Source organism: Thunnus albacares, chromosome 11 (assembly GCF_914725855.1).
Source record: "Thunnus albacares chromosome 11, fThuAlb1.1, whole genome shotgun sequence".
In the NCBI taxonomy this organism is placed as follows: Eukaryota; Metazoa; Chordata; class Actinopteri; order Scombriformes; family Scombridae; genus Thunnus; species Thunnus albacares.
The window spans coordinates 13658252-13679259 of NC_058116.1; the positions used below are offsets into that span (position 1 = coordinate 13658252).

The 21008-nt window shown below is 43.3% G+C and overlaps 1 protein-coding gene across 1 annotated transcript in view; it reads right to left on the reverse strand.

Annotated features, from left to right (window-relative positions):
* The window catches only part of LOC122992678 (anosmin-1), a 46644-nt gene that overhangs the window by 14972 nt on the left and 10664 nt on the right, over positions 1 to 21008 (reverse strand). Inside the window, exons 3-9 of the mRNA XM_044366549.1 lie at positions 11674 to 11736; positions 11103 to 11325; positions 7001 to 7185; positions 6505 to 6634; positions 4008 to 4213; positions 2288 to 2432; positions 834 to 971 (exon numbers count right to left, since the gene is read on the reverse strand). Coding sequence (XP_044222484.1) covers positions 834 to 971; positions 2288 to 2432; positions 4008 to 4213; positions 6505 to 6634; positions 7001 to 7185; positions 11103 to 11325; positions 11674 to 11736 — 1090 coding nt within the window. The remainder of the gene's footprint in view (positions 1 to 833; positions 972 to 2287; positions 2433 to 4007; positions 4214 to 6504; positions 6635 to 7000; positions 7186 to 11102; positions 11326 to 11673; positions 11737 to 21008) is intronic.

A 21008-nucleotide genomic window follows, 5' to 3' on the forward strand; every position in this document is an offset into this window, starting at 1 on the left:
AGCTGGACCGGGATTAACTCTGCTCTGCAACACTGTGATTCCCCAGCCATGCTTGATCCCCGTCAGCATCACTCAGCTCTCTGAGTCCAGGCCAACCTTGCTAACAGCTCTGGGCCAACTCCATCCCCCCCCCCTCTCTCTCTCTCTGATTCAGCAGTTGGTGTCTCACCAGGCCTCTCCTTCAGCCAGGGTTTGCATTCTTGACTCTAAGATGTGGAGTTTGGCTTGGGCGATGACATATATTAGTAACATAACATAGACCAGTGAATGGGACTTGACAGGTTACCCTGAGAGCATTGCTTTCAAGGTTTCCATATTTCCACTCTGGTATTAACAGAAGGGTTGGGGAATGGATGCCGCTGGGACAGGCATTCCTATAGGCTTTAACCCCTTGCAGTGCTGCAACCCACGACCATTTCTCTTCCCTATGACATCAGGTCTTGTAAAACAAAATGGACCGCTTCAACACTAATGCGAGGGCGAGGATCTATTAAATACAGCTGTCAATAAACCCCATCGCACGGCTCCGGCTCTGTGTGTTTATTGTTCTTTACTAAACAGTGGCTCCGGTCTACCAGTCCATGCGCAAGTTTACACCAATTTCCCCAGCACTCACATTACCAAGCACTCACAAAGACACATTGTTTCATTTATTTCATTTGCACCATCTCATACCACATTTCTTAGAAGAATCTTCCATTGTTTGGGTAACTGAGAACCGGGCATACCACATACACATATCATAGTTTACATGAGTCATAGTGATTGATGGACATAATGGGGTGCTAATTGGATTCTAACAAAGCTATAAATCAATACAGTATTGTGCATACCTCCTCGGTTCTTCCAGTAGACACGGACCTGCAGCTGGCCATCCTGGTAGAAGGGCGTGCCTACCTCTAGAGGGCCAGAAGGGCGTTTGGCCAAGGTTGAACCAAGAGGGGATATCTCCTCCTTCTTTGACTTGAGCACTAATTTCACAGGGAAGAGAAAGGAGAAATGTTTGCTGCTGTAGCTAAGACACAACGCTGGCTGTGTTGTGGCAAACTCTCCAGCATGGTAACAGAAACACACAATTATTTCTTTGTAAGATCACAGCAGTTACAACATGTCCTTTATGCATAAATGTGGTGTAACTCGATGGGTACACACTAACACTGCCAAGGTTAGAGGTTCAATTCCCTCTAGAGCCACACATGCTTAAAATATACACAATCATAGCACTGAGGCTTCGTCTGTGCTTCCTAAACATGCTGGGGATCCGAATGAATGCAGATGTGCTGTCAGCGTACCTTGGCCATTCCTGCTTTTTGCATTTCTCATGATGATTGTTTGCCTGAAGACTCTCAGCAATTTAGGAAAACAAAGACAAAGAAAATTGGATTTCGCTGTTTCAGCTAATCCCATATGGATCCGCAATCACAAAACTGCAGCTCCGTCCAGTTTTTTTTTTTTACATTTTTATTTCAGGTAGCGCATGATTTACTTTTAATAGCAGCTACCAAGCTTGTTGATTTTTGGATGCCTTGTGACCACATGACTTTCACATCAATTTTTGAGGGGAGCCTTTACCAACACTAAAGGATTTAGCTAAAAGTATTAACCAAATAGCACATATGTTGTGTAACAAGACAAAGAGCCATGATAGCGGTCCTGTGATGCTGTACTTAGGCACAGCAGTACTTTGAAGTAAATGCTAATGCCAGCATGCTACCATGCTCACATTGTGCTGATGTTCAGCAGATATAGTGTTTACCATGTTCATCACCTTTAGCTTGTTTTGATAACATTTGCTAATTTGTGCTAAACATAAAGTGCAACAGAGGCTACATGAATGACATTAGTTTTGCAAGCATTTGGTCTGAAGCAACATACTGGATAACTTAAAATTTGACCTGATGATGGCACTAGATGGAAACTTAGGGAATCACAAAGTGATTACAATTCACCCTCAGGGAGGCATGTTTGTCTATACCAAATTTCACAACAGTCCATCCCATAGCTGTTGAGAAATTTCCCTTAAAATGTCATAGTGACGCTAGAAGAAAAGTCAGTGGATTACCAAAGTTATTAGGAATCATCATCTGGGTACCATTAATGTCAGTACAAAATGCCAACCCTGACAATATTTGTTATATTATTTCAGTCTGTACCAAAGTGGTAGACCAATTGACAGACAGACTGACATTGCCATTCCTAGTGCCATACCGCTAGCATGGCTTAAAAAACATAACATGTTTGACAGCTGAATGAACAAGTGAATATTAGCAAAAGCGCTCATGTTTACCAGATTCGTTATTCTGGGTGGTGCTGAAGTGGAGTGAGGCCTTGGAACTCTTCAGTCGCACCTGTCCCCAGTACGTGACAGCCTGCAGCTCCACAGTGTAACTGCTGTTTGCCTGCAGTCCTTCCAGATCCACCCAGCTCTGAGCCTGCGACAACAGAAAAATCTTGGATGTTGGCATTTGCTTATTAACCACACTGTCACTTGAGCCTTAATTCGTAGCCCTGTCACTATGCCAGTCACAGTTCCAACTCAGCTCAGCCCCAGCCAAACCAGGCCTATGGGAAAGCCCTGCTTATTAAGAACACATGTGGAGCTGAGGAAGGTATCGTGGCGAGGAGATAGCCTTCAGGGCCTTATGAGGGAGCCATGTTATCAGAGCCTCCCAGGGCTTCCTCACTGTGTTTGACTTCCAGCATTCCACCGTCAGCGTGAGCTTGATGAGTTCTTGTTATTGACTGTGTGTGTTTTGACATTCTTCTACCAGCAGGGTGCTTTCAAAGCCCTGAGGTGCCAAAGTGGAAACCAGTAGTACATGTGTCAATAGGTGTCTGATGTCTCCCACCTCTATCTTCTCTGTGCCACATCTGCTATGCGTTTCAAAAACTAATTCAGGAGAAGACTCTATAGAGGTGTGTGCGGACTGTCTAGACAAGCTGTCTTTCTGCCCGGGTCTCTAATGAAATATGCCTCATGGATACTGATCCACAGGGATGTAGCTATGAAGTCATGTGTTACTGGATATATAATGCAAATGGATCTGATTGGACTAAATACCAAGTCATGCATATAAGAAAATCTGTGATTTATGAGGAAAGATGATTTATCTATAGGGTCAATTACATAAAAAATATGTTTATGGACCTGCGGCCGCAATCACATTTCACTCTTAAGGTCTGTGACATTCCAATCAATATTTGCAAACATGAATATGTATTGTTACTGTAGAAGAGAAAAAATCATTCTTAACATTATTGACTACATACTATTGTAAAAAATATATATTTGTTCTTTCTATATGATCATACGTGGTCATTAATAATACATGGTTCTCAGATGTTTTTAAGCTGTTTTGTCCAGTTTTACTGACACGAGTCTCACCTTAGTTTGAATATGTATGTATGTATGAATGTAAAAGACAGGATAGGAATTTGTGAGTATAGTTATGTAACTGCTTGACTTTGAAGCTACTGAGACCTATGTTAAAAATAAAACAAATAAATATATAAATACACTTAACCAATTCAGAAATAGCTGCATTACACAATCAAAAACTGCGAGTGTGAGTAGGATATAAAACAAAAGCTCCAAAATATCAACTGCCAAAAAATTGAACAATACAAATTGAGACATTTAAGAAACATATGCCCTTGAAATCATGATTTATCGCTAAAACAAGGCTATTTATCATAATCAATGTGTTTTCTTTCAAAGCTTCACTGTACGTTCTTAGCGGTTCTTCCATCAGTATAAGGAATTAAAACAATGAAGAACACATTGCATCAATAGCCTTGCAAGTATGTATAAATAAATGCAACCCCCATTCCATGTTTATCCTTTCTTCTACTGCAGGCTTGCATGCACATTTACGCCAATGTGTTGAAGCCAGAGAAGAAGATGCTGAGATAATCTTGGATGAGACCCCGTACAGAGAAAGAGAAAGAGAGAGGGAGATGAAAACACAGAAAAGGAACACATCTCTAAGACAGGGTGAGAAGATTACCCCGTTGGTGGTCTTTCTCCTTTTCTTCTTAGATGGCACCATCGACTTGGTGGGCACAGTCCAGCTCCAGAACACTTTGTAGTGATGTACGGGAATATCTGGCTCCTCTGGCAGGGTCCAGTTGAGACGTGCTGTCAGCAGGCCTTCGTCTCCCAGCGTCACGTTGGTGACACGCAGATTGGTTGGGCTGGGGGGAGCGGATGGATCTGAAGACAAAGCAACAACAAGAAACAATACTGTCAGTGGTAACAGATCTTGTGCATCTGTAGACGTTTAGGGAGGGAGACGAAGAGGGCCTCTGGTTCTTGTATGTGACAAATTTCGGGCCAAGGCAGCTTTTTTTTTTTGCAAGTATAATTCCAGGTTGAATGTCTTACAGGCCAGGACGCCTTTCACCACTTGAAGGTTTGCATTGCAGTTGAGGAGGGGGACTAGTATGACACTGTGTAAAGTAATTAGTCCTCCATTGACAATCTGGCGTGAGATGTTATGACAGGTGTCATGTCACGTCTATGACAGCGTTCGACAGGACCGAAAGAGCAGGTCAGGGGTTAACAAACACATGCTGCTCACTTTGGCTCAACATTCCGGTACTCTAACTAATGTGCGTGTGGTTCTGAACCTATCTGTGTGCGCTGTGACCCAGCCTACTGCCGGCCTCTGATGTCAGCCCGGTGCAGGAGGAGGGGCAGGGCCACATGCCAAACGCTAGACCGGAGGGAATAGCCCTGTAATGAGAAAATGATTCATGCCACAGCCCAGTTGGCTCCTCTCCCCTGCCCTCTCCCACCTGAAACAGATTTAAAACCAGTCCAAAAACACAATTGGACACATCGGTTCTCCATACCAGCTGATGTTGGCTGTGCAAGATAAATAAGCAGTCAGTTCTTACAAATTGCCCTAACAAAGTATAGTAGAGCAAAATTGCAATCAGATGATATAGCCATACTACATAAATAACAATGGCATGACAGAATGTCCAGGAACTCATCAAATCTGTGACAGCTCTCATCAATCTATCAGCGTACTGGCACTGATTGGCCTGATTGGGGATCGTTTTCCATCCCTGCAGCAGAATCCTTTTCCCACCTGGTGTCTGGATCTGTCAGACAGCCATCCAAAATTCTCTAGGGAGCAAATGTATGATGAAGGATTGACAGGACAGGTCAACATACACACACCACCAAACACACTAATACTTTTCGTCTTTGGCACTGACTTTCAGGATTTGGCAGAACATGGTGTGTGCGTACGATCCCTGCCAGTGTTCAACCGGTAAACACTTTTTTCTATCTATGTGAATAACAAATTTAATGTGCACTGTGTATTGAATGGAGGTGGTCCACACAATGCAGACGCTATTCTACATGACACACATTTACACACACTGAAATCAAGGCCACTTCCTGAGCCTCATCAGAACATATCTGAACCGGTGGACACATGGCTCTGCCTCTACATGTCAAACAAACACACTGTATCTGATCTGGATCAGATGCAATCAAGACACAATATTATATTCACAACCTGTACTCCCTGGGAACCACACAGCAAGTGGCCTAAACTTTAACAAATGCCATCTGTAGAACAATGAGGCTATATTTAGTGTCACTCAGCACTGAAAGCGCAAGGAAGGGGAGTCGAGCTGTAACGCAGGATGCCATCAGAGCTTGTTCACTTATCTGTGGCAAAGATCTGAAGCGTGCCTACGTTACGTCACTCCCTCTGGAGGCAAGACAACACTTGCATTCATTTGAAACCTGCATATCCTGACTAATTCAGACATATTACATTTTATGTGGCTGTAAAGAGGGGGAAACCCCTGCTTTGAAGACATAAATGAATATCTGGTTGCAACACAGAAAAGAAATGTTCTGTGCACCCAGTCCTTTCTCATTACTCGCATTCAACTCGGCATCTCGATGAATTATACTTTAATCTTAGCTTGCTGTTTATATGTGCGGAAACTGTGGGGGGAAATATTTATTTACAATTCAGGTTATCAAAAATGATAAACGTCTGTTTGGGTTTATTGAATGTGATTATATTCAGTATTTAAACCGAAAAAAGAGGCAGTTTACTGATGGTGTGTGGAACCAAGGGGTTGAAGAGTTCACAAAAGAGAGTCAAACAAAAATATTATTAAGACGTCAGTTCTTACTAAAAATATGTCTTGTAGTCCACTGAGTGAAAGGTGCAGTGCAGTGAATAAAGACACTATTACATCAAAATGTAAAATCTCTTTGAGTCAGTGATAAAGTAAACTTGTCTCACATGCAAATAAGATATGCACCACACACTGATTGTTTGCATGGCCAGATGAAAAGTCAAATCAGGTTTCAAAACTCTTTCCCAAAGACTCCACCTGTTCCAAGGTCTTAACCATAACAAATGGAGGGCAGTGGGTGTCAAACAGGAACTTCCACACAAAGCAAGGCCACACACACACACACACACACACACACACACACACGCATATGTACATACACACACAGACCTCTGGAGGAGCGGAAGTGTTTGCTGGGTGCAGTGAAGCCGCGGGTCCCGTGGACGTTGACTGCAGCAACTCTGAACTGGTACCATCTGCTGGCTCTGATGTCAGCCAGTTGGACGTGCTCCTCTGCAGTCTGAGGGACAGATGGGGAGAGAGCAAACCGCAGGGGTCAGGGTTCACGCAGGGTCACAGCCCCATGTGAGTCTGCTTGCCACATCAGTCATCCGTGTGTTTCTCTTTACCAAACTTTAAAAGACACTGTGACTGTGAGGAATGTGCAACCGTGTGCAACAGTCTGTCAGCGCAATGCAGCACTTTCACAGCTGCAGCATGTGGCACGCTGAGACATGTGAGGCTGAAGTTACATTTTGATACATATCCCAAATATCTGATCAAAAGAATCACTCACACAATAAAAACTGGCAGGATCTGAAAGTGAAAGCATTTTATCTTCCTCATACGCCTCAGTATTTTGCACGTATGGTATGTCGATTCCTACCTGTGCCACAGTCTGCCACTCTGTGGCATCGTCCTCGCTGGGATGGATGCCATAGTTCCAGCGGCGCTGCACCACATAGAGGACGGGTTCCACGGAGATGTTGAACTTGGAGGACCAGCGGATCTCAAGCTGACCTGACGGCTGCTCCAAAAACACAAGCTCTTTCCTTGGCTTCAGAGGGACTCCTAAAAGTGCAAGATGATATTGTGACAAGAGCTAATATCACCGATCTGTGGAACATTGTTGGTGAACTTCAACATGAAAATTGTTGTTTTCCTCTCTTGGGTGAAAGTCACTTGGAAAGATAAATGACACCATCAGAGTTGGACAGATACAGATTTAAGAATGAGACATGACCTCACCGCGATAGATTTAACGCACGCTGTGGGTCAACAGCATCATCTCTCTACTGTGACAGATTGTGATATTTCCTGGACAGGGAGATGTGTTTTAGTAGCTGCGCTTCTTAGTAATGATTCACATAGTTAGCACCTAGGTATGTGAGATGGCACACATACAGTAACATCTCTCTCCCTCTCTTGTCCGGACACGAAATACACCATTACTAACATACACACATATACGTTGAGTTAATTTGCATCATTGCACTTCACATTCAGCCTTCCTGACAAAGTCAGTGTGGCCATGTGCAATAAATTAGAGATTTATTAAGTGCAGGACTGGGCCAAATGCTCAGCCAAGTCAGACTGATTCTCTCAACTGAATTTATTGCAGTTGAAACGTAGTGAGTTGTTGATTGAGCATCGGGCACAGTGATAATGAGATGGAGATTGGAAAAGCAAGTTTGGAAGTACAGGAGAAGGCCGAATACATCCTCCACTTCTCAATAAATCACAGAGCACTTTCGGACCATTATGTTAGGTCTCTGTCGCTGCTGAGCTGTCCAACACTACTGCATTTATAAACAGCATCAATACACGCTCAAGGCTACCACAAGGCTTGTCGGTAAACAACATAATCAAGACTGTGTTTTGAGTGCAAAGCATTTGATCTACTTATATGTCTATTCAGTCTTCATACAGGGCATATAAAAGTGATTGATTGACGCATTATAAAATCCTGAGAGATGGAGGAGGGTCCTTGAGCCACATGCATATGGAGTCAGTACTTTGTTTTGTCGCACTGATAACAGCTTTCTTCATACTAACAGCTGGGGGTCATTGTGCTGTGGTTTCACAGCTCCACAGAGTGTGTGTCTGCGTGCGCGCGAACAAACGTGTCACATTTCCTGCGCAATAATGAATGCCAAAGTAACCACAGCATTCCTCTGCTCCCTCTGCCTTAGCTCATCTTCCCACAAAGTCACACAAGTACTCCTGCGAAGCACAAACCACACGTGCACAAAAACACAAACACACACACACACACACACACACACAACCTCTCTCTCTCTCTTCCGCAATATGTGGGAGGGCAGCGAATACACTTTCTCAGTTTGCTCTTTCCAAAGATAACTTTCGAGTCAGGTTTGGTCCAAGAATCATACAGTGTTCATTTTTCAACGGCCGCACGCTTACTCCATGCACTCCAAATCATGATGTAACTGCTGCTGAGGCACGATCAGGAGTATAACGTCCGTTCATGTCTTAATCATGCCAACAATTACACTCCAAGAATATAATTTTCAATACTCACGCACATACTGTCATAATGACTGCTCATAATCACAGGGGTTGCTGCTTGTTGCACAAGGACTTCCCGTAAACGGAGAATGGCTGACGGGCTGACTCTGCTCTGACACCGTGAATATAACTCGCTGAATTTAATTTCACTCTGCCACCTACATATTTTCACATACATAACTTTTTTTTCAAACCCCCCCCCCACCACCACCACCACAGCTGCTTTCCTGTCTCTCACAGTATAGCGAAGAACTGTGTGCTTCTTTTGATCAGAAAACAAGCGTAACAAGTTGGGTTGCATCATATGTGTTGCTATTTATTCCAAGGAACTGAGGACTAGAGAGAAGAATATAAAAATGAAAGAAATAGAAAAACCTAATAAAGCACCTATTTCCATACATGCATGCCATATTTTATCTGAGACACATCTCCGCTAACACATTTTGAGACTACATTAGAGAGAAGTGGATGATGTGCAACGACATTGGGGTCTTTTGATGTAAAAAAAGAAAAAAAAGAGGCTTTGTTATTCATCAAAAGCCCAGTGGGGGTCCAGTGTCTCTGTTCTTTAGACAGAGATCTTGAACACTGAAGTTTTTTTTGTCAGGCGCATACACATCGGCTGGGGACCTGGACACACACACAAACACACATCTGAGAGTGATCTCAGTGGGGGAAACGCTCCATTTCGCTCCGCTTGTGTTTGCTAATGGCTTCCAGCATCATGGATCATCATGGCAAAGGCTACACACACACTTGCACACACATAGAAACAATTACACTCTTCAAACCATGAGCAACTAATTAGACCTTTAACGCTGAGGACCAGGACAGGAATTCCATCCGAACTTTCACCAAAACGCTCAGTGTAATTCTGTGTAAATGTAGTGCTGACGGCGACCCGTCATGAGCTCCATGTTAAGACCAAATCAGCAGGGTAGGCGGCTTGATTTGAAGGTCTCACAGCGCGGTGAATGGTTTTCATTGACTGGGTCGCTGTATTGAAATTTTCAAGGTTACGCCTCTTTTCATCTTTCCAGATTAACGTGCTGTTCACCTTTTGAGCATGGCATCCACCGTGAAGTCCCTCAGGATTTTTCCAAATCAAATATAAACACTAGCATGTTCTTCTGTGTACACAAGCTCAAACTCAAAATCACATGCACTTGCCTTTCAGTAAAAGTACACAAACATGCACTTAACTACAGTGTGATTCAAAGCATACACACAGTTTATCCACAGCTGCGGTTCAAAGCTTGATTTAGACTCATCCTCCACTGCTCTCACTTCAACAATCTGCTCAACTTTGTTATGGCCTCGGGCCGCCGACAATTGTGTGCTGATAGTGTATATAATGTAGTTCCAGCGCCATCTCCAAGTTCAGAGGCTCTTGGTTCTCTCACATAACGAGTCAGCAACCTCTGAACGTCAGGCCGCCTTGGGCAGCGCTGTTAAACGGTTTTACTGGAGCAAAGATTCTTGGGTACAGACCCTCCAGCTTATCCAGCATAATTCAAAACCGGCGATATATTGCAATTTACAAGAGAAACAGCATGAGGGATGAATGGGTGAAGAACAACAAAGTGAGATGAAATAAAGATTTATGATCCAAAAGCAAGTTGTAAAAGATGATCTGCAGTTGGCGTCACTGAGATTTAAAATTAATGCTTGACAGAGAAGGATTAATTGGTTCAACACTATATATGAAAATTATGCAAACTGCATCACTTAATCACATTAAAAATATGACGTTTACATTGGACCTTTTTCAGATATGAAACGTCATTTCTTAAATAGGATGAATAGAGAGGCCGTATCCATGATTCAGCCGACGAACCGTGCTAATCTGGCCCCTCCTGGAAACAGCGCCGAGCAATAACTAAATAAAGAGATGAGTTGTGGAGTACATGGACAATTAAGCAGCTCTATCAGTGCAGGCGGCCTAATGTTTGGACGCTGTGCATTTATCTGTCAATGCGATTTGCGCTAGAACTCCTTTCTTCATCTAATCAAGAAGTTATGAGGTTTCTGATGTGTTTCATCTCATAATTTATCAATGTATTTTCATTTAAGGTAGTCTCTCTCTCTCTCGCTGCTTGATCAGTGCCGGAAATTCACACTGACCTGCCAGCGGATCAGTCATTACATACTTTATTTGAAATTATCGTTAAGATCCCAAGGTTTTCAAATATGCTCAGCAGAATTGTGGGAATTTGTGTAAAAACGATGCACAAGACATCTAGAATATTACGATTTGATCAAATGGCACAACAGAAACATTTATTTAGGTATTAGGTTTACACAACATTTTGTTGCATTAATGTATTAAGAAATCACAAGCTTCCCTATTACTATATGTTTATGCAATACAGTAATATAGGAAAATAACAATTTGTTGTGGCAGAATCTTTTTTTTTTGCAATATAATGTAATGCAAGACTATCAGCTTGTTGTATTACCTTTGTAGAGGTTCTTAGGCAGCTGACAGGTGTGGCCGCAGCCATTGGAGCAGCATTTTTTGACAGCTGAACACTCCCCATCCTCCTCGCAGCTCTCCACGCAGGCTGCTGCAAATCCACTGGCCTTCTCCGGGGCAGGACAGTCTCCCTGCTTCACCCCCTCTACCGACTTCAGGAACTCACAGCTCGTAAGACATTCATAGTGCTTCTTGGGAAAGAGGGGCTGTGGAGTAAGGGGGAGAATGAGAAGAAGGAGAAGGAGGAGGAGGAGGAGGACAAGGAGAGGAAAAATATATGTCACATTTCTTTTCAAGTCCAACCTGCCTGGCTGCAAACATGCAGCCCTGTGAGCTAACAGGGATTGTCCTGTTTACATTTCAGCTTATGACTCACAGCAGTGGTGAGTACATTAAACAGCTTTGATTCAACCTCACAGAGAGTGGCGGTACTGTCCAGAAAGAGTTACTTCACACTCCTCTCAAACTTTCCTTTTATTGAATTTTCCCACTAAGTATATGAAGCTCAAACACTCGAGTCTGAGGCAACCACGGTATTTGTGGCGGTGACATACCTCGCATAAATCCTGGCACTGGTTTTCCTTCAGGTCCCAGGATTCCTTACAGGGCTCCAGGCACTGTGAAAAGGAGAAGGGTGTCAGTTCTTCAAAGAGTAAGCCACATCAAAGGGTTGCTGCTGTGGGGAAGGTGCTTTTCTGTGCTTGTGCGCTGGCTTCCTGACAGGTACCTCACTCAGCCACTTCCCCTACACGTTCACAGTAAGCAGTCACACCTCTTTTTGTTATGAGATGCCCAACATACCTTCAAAGGACATATATAATCTTCTACAAAAAGCAAACAAGGGCAAAAAGGGTTCATCCATTACGAGCAGACAGGCACGCCCTGTCTCTAGAAATCTACTGATGTTTGGATTTTGCCTAATGTAGCCCCTGACAGATTCCCTCTTCACGCCTTAACACTACTAGCCTCCCATGCTGTCTATGCCTCCTTCTCTTCTTGCCATTTTTCCCGCTCCTTGTGTTCATGTCTGGGCCTGATGCTGTCTGGCACTGGCACCAAACTCCCTTCTCTTTACCACACTGAACAGAGAGTGCTTAATAAATGATACACTTGGTTTAATGTTCTTGGGATTCCCTTTTTTAACACGTGGAACAAATTTACTGAATGTTTGGCATAGGCGTGGGATGAAAGCAAAACCTCAGCTTGAGCGCAGCTCAAAGTCATTTTGCCAAACATAATGGGATGATAAAATTTTAAATGAAAGTTTACCAATCTAGTCAAACGGCTTTAAATACAACAGCTCACCCTGAACGAATCAAATTCAATAATAGCAAATGTAATAGAACACAAAAGCCCATGCACGTCTAACAGAATCAGGCAGATGCTGCCGCAGGATAGGGCGTGCGTTCAGACGGGACTCAGAGAAGCAGTGGCGGGTGGGGTGGGGTGGGTGGGTGGAGGGGGGGTCTCATGTGCTCCTGCTGCTGGCCACAGAGAGCTGGTGTGAAAGAGAAGAGCAAGCTCAGTCAAACACACAAACCTCTGCCAGGCTGCTTCTGTGTAGCACTGGGAGCAGCCCAAACCACACCAACCGGAGACCTGCCAAAGTCACTCATTCAACTCCATTTAATTTAGACTCCTGCACCAACTACAGCACTAAGACAAGGCATAGCAGTAAATTTTCAACACATTCTCCTACATTCTTCATCTGGGGCAGTCCAATATGTTGGGAGATACGATAGGGAGAGGGGCAGTAATGACTCTGAGGTGAACTTTTTAGCCACAAAAAGACAATCAATCTCCTTCAAACAAACTATCAGAGGAATGAGCGGTGTTACGTAAGGTACAGTGCAGAAGACTGGTTAAATGAGGGCACCTACTGTAGCGAGTACATTAAACACAACGTTGATGTAACAAATTTCACGTCTCAGTCAGGGGGCCAGGGCTGTATTTATGAGTCTTTAATTTGCTCATTAGCTAGCTCTGTCGTTATTATGCCATTGCCAGTGAAAAGTTTATTTGCTTTTTATTGAGTGCGGTGGACGGGCACATGATGAAACATAAACCTTGCTTCTGGAGGAACACGCTGCAATCAGGGCCACGCACACGCCTGCCAGCACTCAATTACACTCAGCTTCTCTGTCAGCTCTCCGCCTTGCACAGCCTCGTCTCGGGCGCCCGGCAAAAACTGTGTGGACAGTGTGTTGAATGTTTAACAGCCTGTTCTTCGACACAGAGAGGGTGGAGGAGGTATTTTCTTAATTACTTCAGAGGAATATAGATGTCAATCCAGTGATGATATAAAATAAGTGTCAGAGGCAGAATTGGACACCCTGGAGGGAAAGCGCATAGTTATGACCGCTGAGAGCTCCAAAAGAAACTGCTGTGGTTTCTGCAGAGCTGATCAGGTGAAACCGCTGGAACACCGCAGAGTTTTAAGATGACATATAAGCGCAGTTGCCGCATCCAAAATTTTTCCTCACGGTCCAAAGAGTCTTTACAGTTTTCTCATCATCTGCTATTAATAATAAGGTGACCTTCTATCATTAATTCTGTTCTCAGTTGTGTCCTATAAGAGCGGTGCCTGCGGCACAGACAGGCAGTAGCAGCAACCTCAGCATCCCAGCCTCACACAAGCGCCGCGCCGGAACAATGAGGTGTTGAAGCAATAACTTGCGCTGCACCAGCGTCTGAAGGACATTCTGCCAGTAGACGCACATGTTAAAGCTCCCAAATCCCTTCTACAAATCACTGAACATACACTCATAAGCCAGGGGATCAAGCTCATTTTACTCATTGAAAGATCCTGTGTGCACGGACTGAATGCATTCCATTGGCTTTTCTTGAGGACGAATCTTTTTTTCTGGTTCACCACAATCACAATTGTACAAGAAAATAGACTCTTCGTTACCTCGAGATGCTTGGGCTTGCGTGCCAAGCAGCATGAATTAACACACCACATTGCGTACTAAGGATATTGCAACACAGATCAGAATGCTGGCTGTGTTTTCAGTGATGTCTCACCCTCCCAATACTAGCAGTACTAGTTTTTTTTTTTTTTTTTTTTTAAAACTTCGAGCCAAAAGTCATCAAACCATCAAACAAAAATTTCTGGATTCTAAAAGGAAGTTGTATTTAAAAAGAAATTATCAGGAGAGTTGTCTTTGCTGAATAACCGAATATATCGTAAGCAGCGCTCTCAAAAAAAAAAGATAAACATTTCTGTCGAGGCAGTGAGAGCTCCTTGCAGGTGTGCTGAAAACTGACAGTCTGTCAGCGTTTCTCCGCAGCCACACCCACAACCTGACATTTAAGTAGGGAAGAAGAGGACCGACGACAGATGTCTTGCCAAAGCAAATAGGATGGCTGTATATAATTACAAAGGTGCTCTCATCAATCAAGTGCCTGATTCCTATTTACACAGTTTGGTGCTCAATCTGAACCATACCGACCCCACCAAAAACATGTTCGGGAAAGTGCCACGACATATTTTCTATGAGCGCTGGTCCCCATCGCATGCAGATATACACCCTCATCCTCAGGAAGCATGTGCTCCTGCTTTTTTTTTTTTTTTGAGTTTTTAAAATTCAGTTGCATTTGGCCTCTAGCAAGTGATAATTACAGCAAACCAAAAAGTGCTAAACCACTTCCAAACCGTAAGTAAAACATGTAGGCTATAAACAGTTTTACTAATGGGACTACGTTAGGATTTCACATTTTGCACTCCCGATGGCGATGATAGTGTTTGACTTCTGAGATCTAATCTGGGCAAACACACCACAGAAATGGAGTGGAGAGCATAATTGAGCTGGACATAGTGTATCTGTTGGGTGTGGGTGCCAACGTCTGGGTCTCCCTCAAGCAAATCTCTCAGGCTGGCAACACAGCTACCATCTGTTTGGACTGCCTTAGGAATGCATGTAATGATCCTGCACGATGTTAACATATTTCTGGACAAATTTCACCTAAAAAGACACAAATGGGTTTGGTCTTGGAGTTGTAAACAAGAGCATGGGGTTGTTTCTATGGACTTGAGCTGTAACAAAAGCGTTTCCCCCTTTGTCCTCTTATCTTCCTACCCACTAGTGACACATTCTGCATGGTTAAGTAGGAACATCCATAGCGCTCTTTCACTCCTCATTTCACGCTGTAATAAAACGCAGCAGTTGTTACTCTGGGGGACCCTGAAAGGCATTCTGTGGGGCCGATGAGAGAGTCAGGCTGAATGGCAGCCAATGGCACAGCCCATCTCCACTTTGTCATGGCTGGGACGAGGCAGGCGGGGTGGGGGGAGGGTGGGTGTGCAGAGGAAAGGGAGAGAGATGGGGGGGGGGGGGGGGGGGGGGGGAGTTGGTTTCCGCGCTTAGAACTCTCTGATGTAGGAGCATGGTTATCTCCACCCATCGTAAAAATGCTTACTGCCCCGAGTGCGTGACTGGAACACAAACTATATTAAAAAAAAAGTGCATATATAAAATGTCATGCAAGTGGTTTGTTTTAGCTAATGAAGCATGAACTTCTACCAGTCAAGATTGCTCCAGGCTTAACAATACACACTGTGCACAAAACAGAAAGATGGGCCATACTTCATACTGATGCAGATGACATTTTCCCATATTGGCTGAGCATATTTGTACAGTCATGGGGAGATGTGTCAGACAGCTATGACTGATCCTGTTATCAGTCATAGTTGCCACCTCCCCCACATGTACATGTGGATACCTGTATTCCCCCCACACCAACCCCCCACCTCCACCTACAGAATCTGCGAAAACATGCACATCCCCAGTATGTTTTCTCTCTGTTATCCCAAAAGCTCAGAGATGACATGAAGCTGAGCATATCGATCCTAGAGCTGACGGTCAAGCTCAAGTGGTGCTGACAGATATTTACAAGGTGCCTTTGCCGGCCCCTCGGGATGGAACCTCTGTCCTCAGCTCCTCTGGGAGACTCAGATATGGAGGAATCTCTCTGTTGTTGATCTCACACACACACACACACACACACACACACACACTGTAAATCTCACCTCCAATCTCATTGAGTTACGGCTATTTTCTGCTGCCCTGGCGCTTTTCACACTCCCGACCACCGGACACAATCATTCCAGCAGCTCTCAGCTCCTTGCTCATATCTATCGACCCGTCCAGGAGCAAGTGGCCGGGCTCTGCTCCCTCCTCTATTGAAACAGGCACTTACTCCACGTACTCACTCACCCCTCACTCTATTTCACTTTTATTTGGCTGTCATCTCCCCTCGACTTCTTCTCAGTTCTTATCTCTTCTCTGCTCTCATTTTTCCCATCCATGCCTCTCGTTTCTCGCTCACTCTCAGACCATGTCCGCTCTAATCCAGATCAATTTTAAAACTTATCTTTCTTTCACTCTCAGCCCTTCCATCTGCTCTAAGCCAGTGTGCTCATATTCAAGAAAATTGATGTTTTCCAAAACTCTCTCCAAAGTGGATAAATTTGACAACACAAGGCTCACGTTGCAGTGCAGACACAAAATGAGCTTTTTATCATGTGATATATCTTTCCCAAACATAGCCAAGGGACTTTCACTTGCCAGCGATGTTATGAGGCCATGTTTCTGTAGCCCACCAACTTTTTTTTGTCTATGTTTCCAAACACTATAGCTACGCACACAATACAGGCGAAGGCACTAAGACATTTTTCTACTGTTGTAAGACAACGGCACAAGTGCAAAACAGTCATTTAATTAAATATATCAATCACAGACTGTAGGGGACTGAAGACACAAGATACCTGAGATATTTTTTCAAAGAAAAGTTTTTTCAATGCAGTCCTTGTACTGATGATTCAACTAGGAGAGTTTAATGCCCATGCAAGCATGGAAGTGTTCCCATAGGTGCTCACCTAACATTGTCTCTGCAGGAATTTAATAGGGCTTTTAATTCTTTAACCTTGCATGCACAAGATAATTCCTCCCACTGTGCTACTGTTACCATTAGCCTTAGATAGTACAACACACTCAACTTGAATCCATTTTCGACTGGCTGCATTCATTTGACAACAGAATGCAAAACATGTCAATAACAACACCATTAAACATATAAGAGATAAAGATTTAGAGAGATTTGGTTGTGTTTTAAGTCTTTGGGCATTTCTGCGTGGATGGCTAACATTTAGAGATTGAATAGGAAACACTAGGGTGGATGTAAACTTCTATGTAAACAGTCTTTTCAAAATTATCAGAGCGGACATGGCATGTCATTCGTTCCCTTTCTCACTCTCAGTTCTGAGAGAAAAGCCATGTTTCCCTTGATGTTTTTGTTTGCTCCCTCATTTTCATTCATGGCACACGCTCCACTTCAAGGTTCCTTACAGAATTCAAAGTCATCCTGATTCCCATCCAAAAAGTCTTTTTTTTTTTTTTTTTTGTAGACAAAAAACCAGTAGCATGCTGAAAATCTTTATAGCTGCCTCTCAGTAGATGCCCTCAGAGACTCTCATTAAAGGTTAACCAGGCTGAAACATATTTCATCAAGTGCTGGAGCAATGATGTGAATGAGTGTAAAATCATATGCTAGCAAGGTTTTCCAATATGCCTCTGACGTGCCATTAGGTTTCAAAGGACTGTAAAAATACAGCGAGTAAATCAGGAAGAAGATATCCCTGTCCTGAGCAGTTATGAAGTCTAGACACACTATTTCCTCAACCTTATGTGACCTTGTGGTATGTTAAGTCTATGAGATATCAGGTGTTTAATTTCTGCACTGTTGTAAATCAGCACAGGTGTGTTTGGGGCAGACATTGAGGTGGATTGGGTAGATCAAAAAGATTACCAGAGTGCTGACTTGAGATGTGAGGCTGCAACTCTATACCCAGCGAGCTCACATGGCTCCTCATAAATATGAAATGAGGTTTTCCAATAATCAGCAGCTCGCTTTTATATAAATGCCACACTTATCAGAAAGGAAAGATAAGTGAAAATTTAATTCAGTTATTTCTTAAGAGCTGTAGAATTTATCACCAGCCAAGGTTGATGTTTCTATGTGGATGAATGGGAGTGTAGCTTTAATATTCATAAAAAAAGTTTTGATCTGATATTTGAGGGGGGTACACATTGCTTGCTGTGGGGTTTTCTATTCCATAAATACATATGTCTCTGCAAACTCCACATTGCTCATAGTGTCAGTGGAGGATTGCTGTATTCAGAGCTTGAAAAGACTTGCAAAGAATTGCAGCATGTTGATGCTTCTGCATTTCAATTAGAGTTGAATGAGGCCTGTGTGGCAGCCAGGTATCCTATGTATGTGGCAAACTGGTGGTTGTGTGCTCTCCTCTGTCTCCCTGAAGGTACAGGTATCCAAACTGTATGGACATATGGCACTAGGTGCAATAGATCCCTGTCTGCTACTGTAGCGATATCTTGCATCACCTGAGAAATAAAAAGGAATCTCTTTTAAAAAATTATTGCCGAAGATGAAATGATATACAGGGCTGCAAGCAACTTGCTTTATTGGTGTTATCACTGGAACATATCTACAGCATTTCTTAATTGTAAGTAATACGAGATGTAGTTATGATAACTTTGAGTACAACTAATTAATTCAGACACGAAGTGCTTGAATTTCCCTTACACAAGTAATGACATATTTTCCAAATCTCCATGTGTTTTATGGCCCAGTGAGGAACGGCATGCTGTAAACGTTGCCAGTGTCATAATTCCTCGATATTTACAACTAACTCAAACACTGTACTATTCCAGCTCTGGTGGGGTGAACTGAAATGTATACGGTTCAAGACTTTCTGTTGTTTCTCAACCCGGGCTAGGAGACGGTGAGTAACCTAGCAGGTGGTGTCACAGACATTCTTTGAAAATCACTTTAATTATTAATTTAAATGCAGTTGAGGGCGCAGACAACAAAGAGCTGAAAAGGAATCGCTTGGCAGAAAGTGAGAAGAAAAAGGAGGAGGAGCAGGAGGGGGGCAGTGCATGAATTATACATTTACCCCACAATCAGAGGTGCCTGCCTTATTTATGAGCAAAAAGCCCACACAGCTTAGCCAGAATTGTGCTTTGTCTGCTGTGGAATGCAATAGCAGTTCACTTAATACTTAATGACTCTGAAGTTTCACCCAGACACCAACACACACACACACACACACACACACACTGATGTTGCCCCTCCTCCTCCTCCTCCTCCTCCTTGGTGAGGACTCCTTCTCCTACAGGTCCTCTGCCATCTCAAGCTGTTATCTTCTGCAGTGACAAGAGTCAAAATTACAGTGGCTGTAACTAGAGCCTCAGTTATCACCTACCTCTGGGCTCAGTTTACATTTCATGACAATTAGACTCAACAGGATGTATCCATCATGTGGGGTCAGATCGGTGATAAAGAGGCCGATGGGGCTTTCGCTGTGACGTGGCATGGGAAAGCCAAACCCTCTCTGCTGTTTTCTGAGAAACTGTGTCAGATCTGCTCCAGCACATGATTTACTGTATTTACTCTCACACCATCCACCCAGAATAATGTTACGATGACAGATGCGTAGGAACAGACTTGAAATCACACTCAACTCAACGCCAAAGCCATTTATTCAAACTGTCTGTATAACTGAGCAATGACGACGATAATGAACCCACATTTTGAGAGGAAAAATACATCTCTGTCATGGCAACGTCAGTCACTGCAGATTGAACAGATAGTAAACAAGATATAGGATTTCCACCCTGCTTGTTTGATCCTACAGTGATCACTCAAGCTGTCTCAACCCCCCCCCCCCTATCCTCATCTCATATGAAATAAGACCTGGAGAGGAGATTCGGTCTCAATGTAGGCCAACAACATGTAAAACATGGCAAGCCATCGAGGGGAGGAGAGCCGCCCTAATCCCACGCTTGCAGTCACATTCCAACACTATCTACATTTGTTTATTTGAGTCTCTGAAACACTTCAAATTCAGTAATCCTCCTTGTCCACTCCAGTTTACTCCAACAGTTACTTACAGCAGTGGTCACTTCAGCGTCTTCCAATTGTAAAACCTCCAGCTTGAGAATTAATGTCCAACCCAATAGCAGTAATATAATGCATTTTATATGTATTTCAAAAACTGAGGATAAAGACAAAGCAAGTGAGCAAGTTTAGTGATTAAGAGTTTTGATAAACAAACAAAACCAAAGGAAACAACAGTTTTCTTCATCACTGACACACATTCAGTCTGAAGTATCATCTACTCTGCTGAAACAGTCCGATCTAACCCAAAGGTTAAGAGAGCTGTCGATCACCGAGTCTTTGACACACATTCTGGTTTTCCATCATCCTGAAACTGTCACACACAATCTGTGAGATTTAACCGCAGGACGCAGCAGCTTTGACTGGAGCTGGAATAAATTGATAAGCCCACATCAACTAAGCACATCAGCTTAAAAGATTCTTACATCCTAATCTTCCCTTCGTCAATGTGGCTGTTGGCAGGATCGGTTCAATAACAAAATATTAACACGGATGACTAATAAAGTGGCAGAATCATATCTTGTTTTAGCTCCTGGAGAGAAATTAGTCTCTCAATCCATGAGGTTGGAAAGGAAAAGGCAGCAGAGTCAACGTGAGAGGTGCGCCGCAGTCTATGATATTTAGCTAATCCATCCTCAGAATGAGAATAAACACTTGGATGACAGCAGATTGTCTCAGTGTGACTGGTCATTATTGCTAAAAGAGGATTTTGCAGCAGCTTTGATTACATTAATCCTTCAAGAGAATGAAATCCCAGGGGAAACATGTGGAATCAGGCTTTCTGTGAGAGGTTGATTATCTCAGAAAAGAAATGGCAACTATTTAAAAGGCCCTTTGCTCTGTAGGATCAATAAAAACACAGGTTGTTGGAAGGTAGCGAATGAATATCTTCGTGGAGGATTTCTCG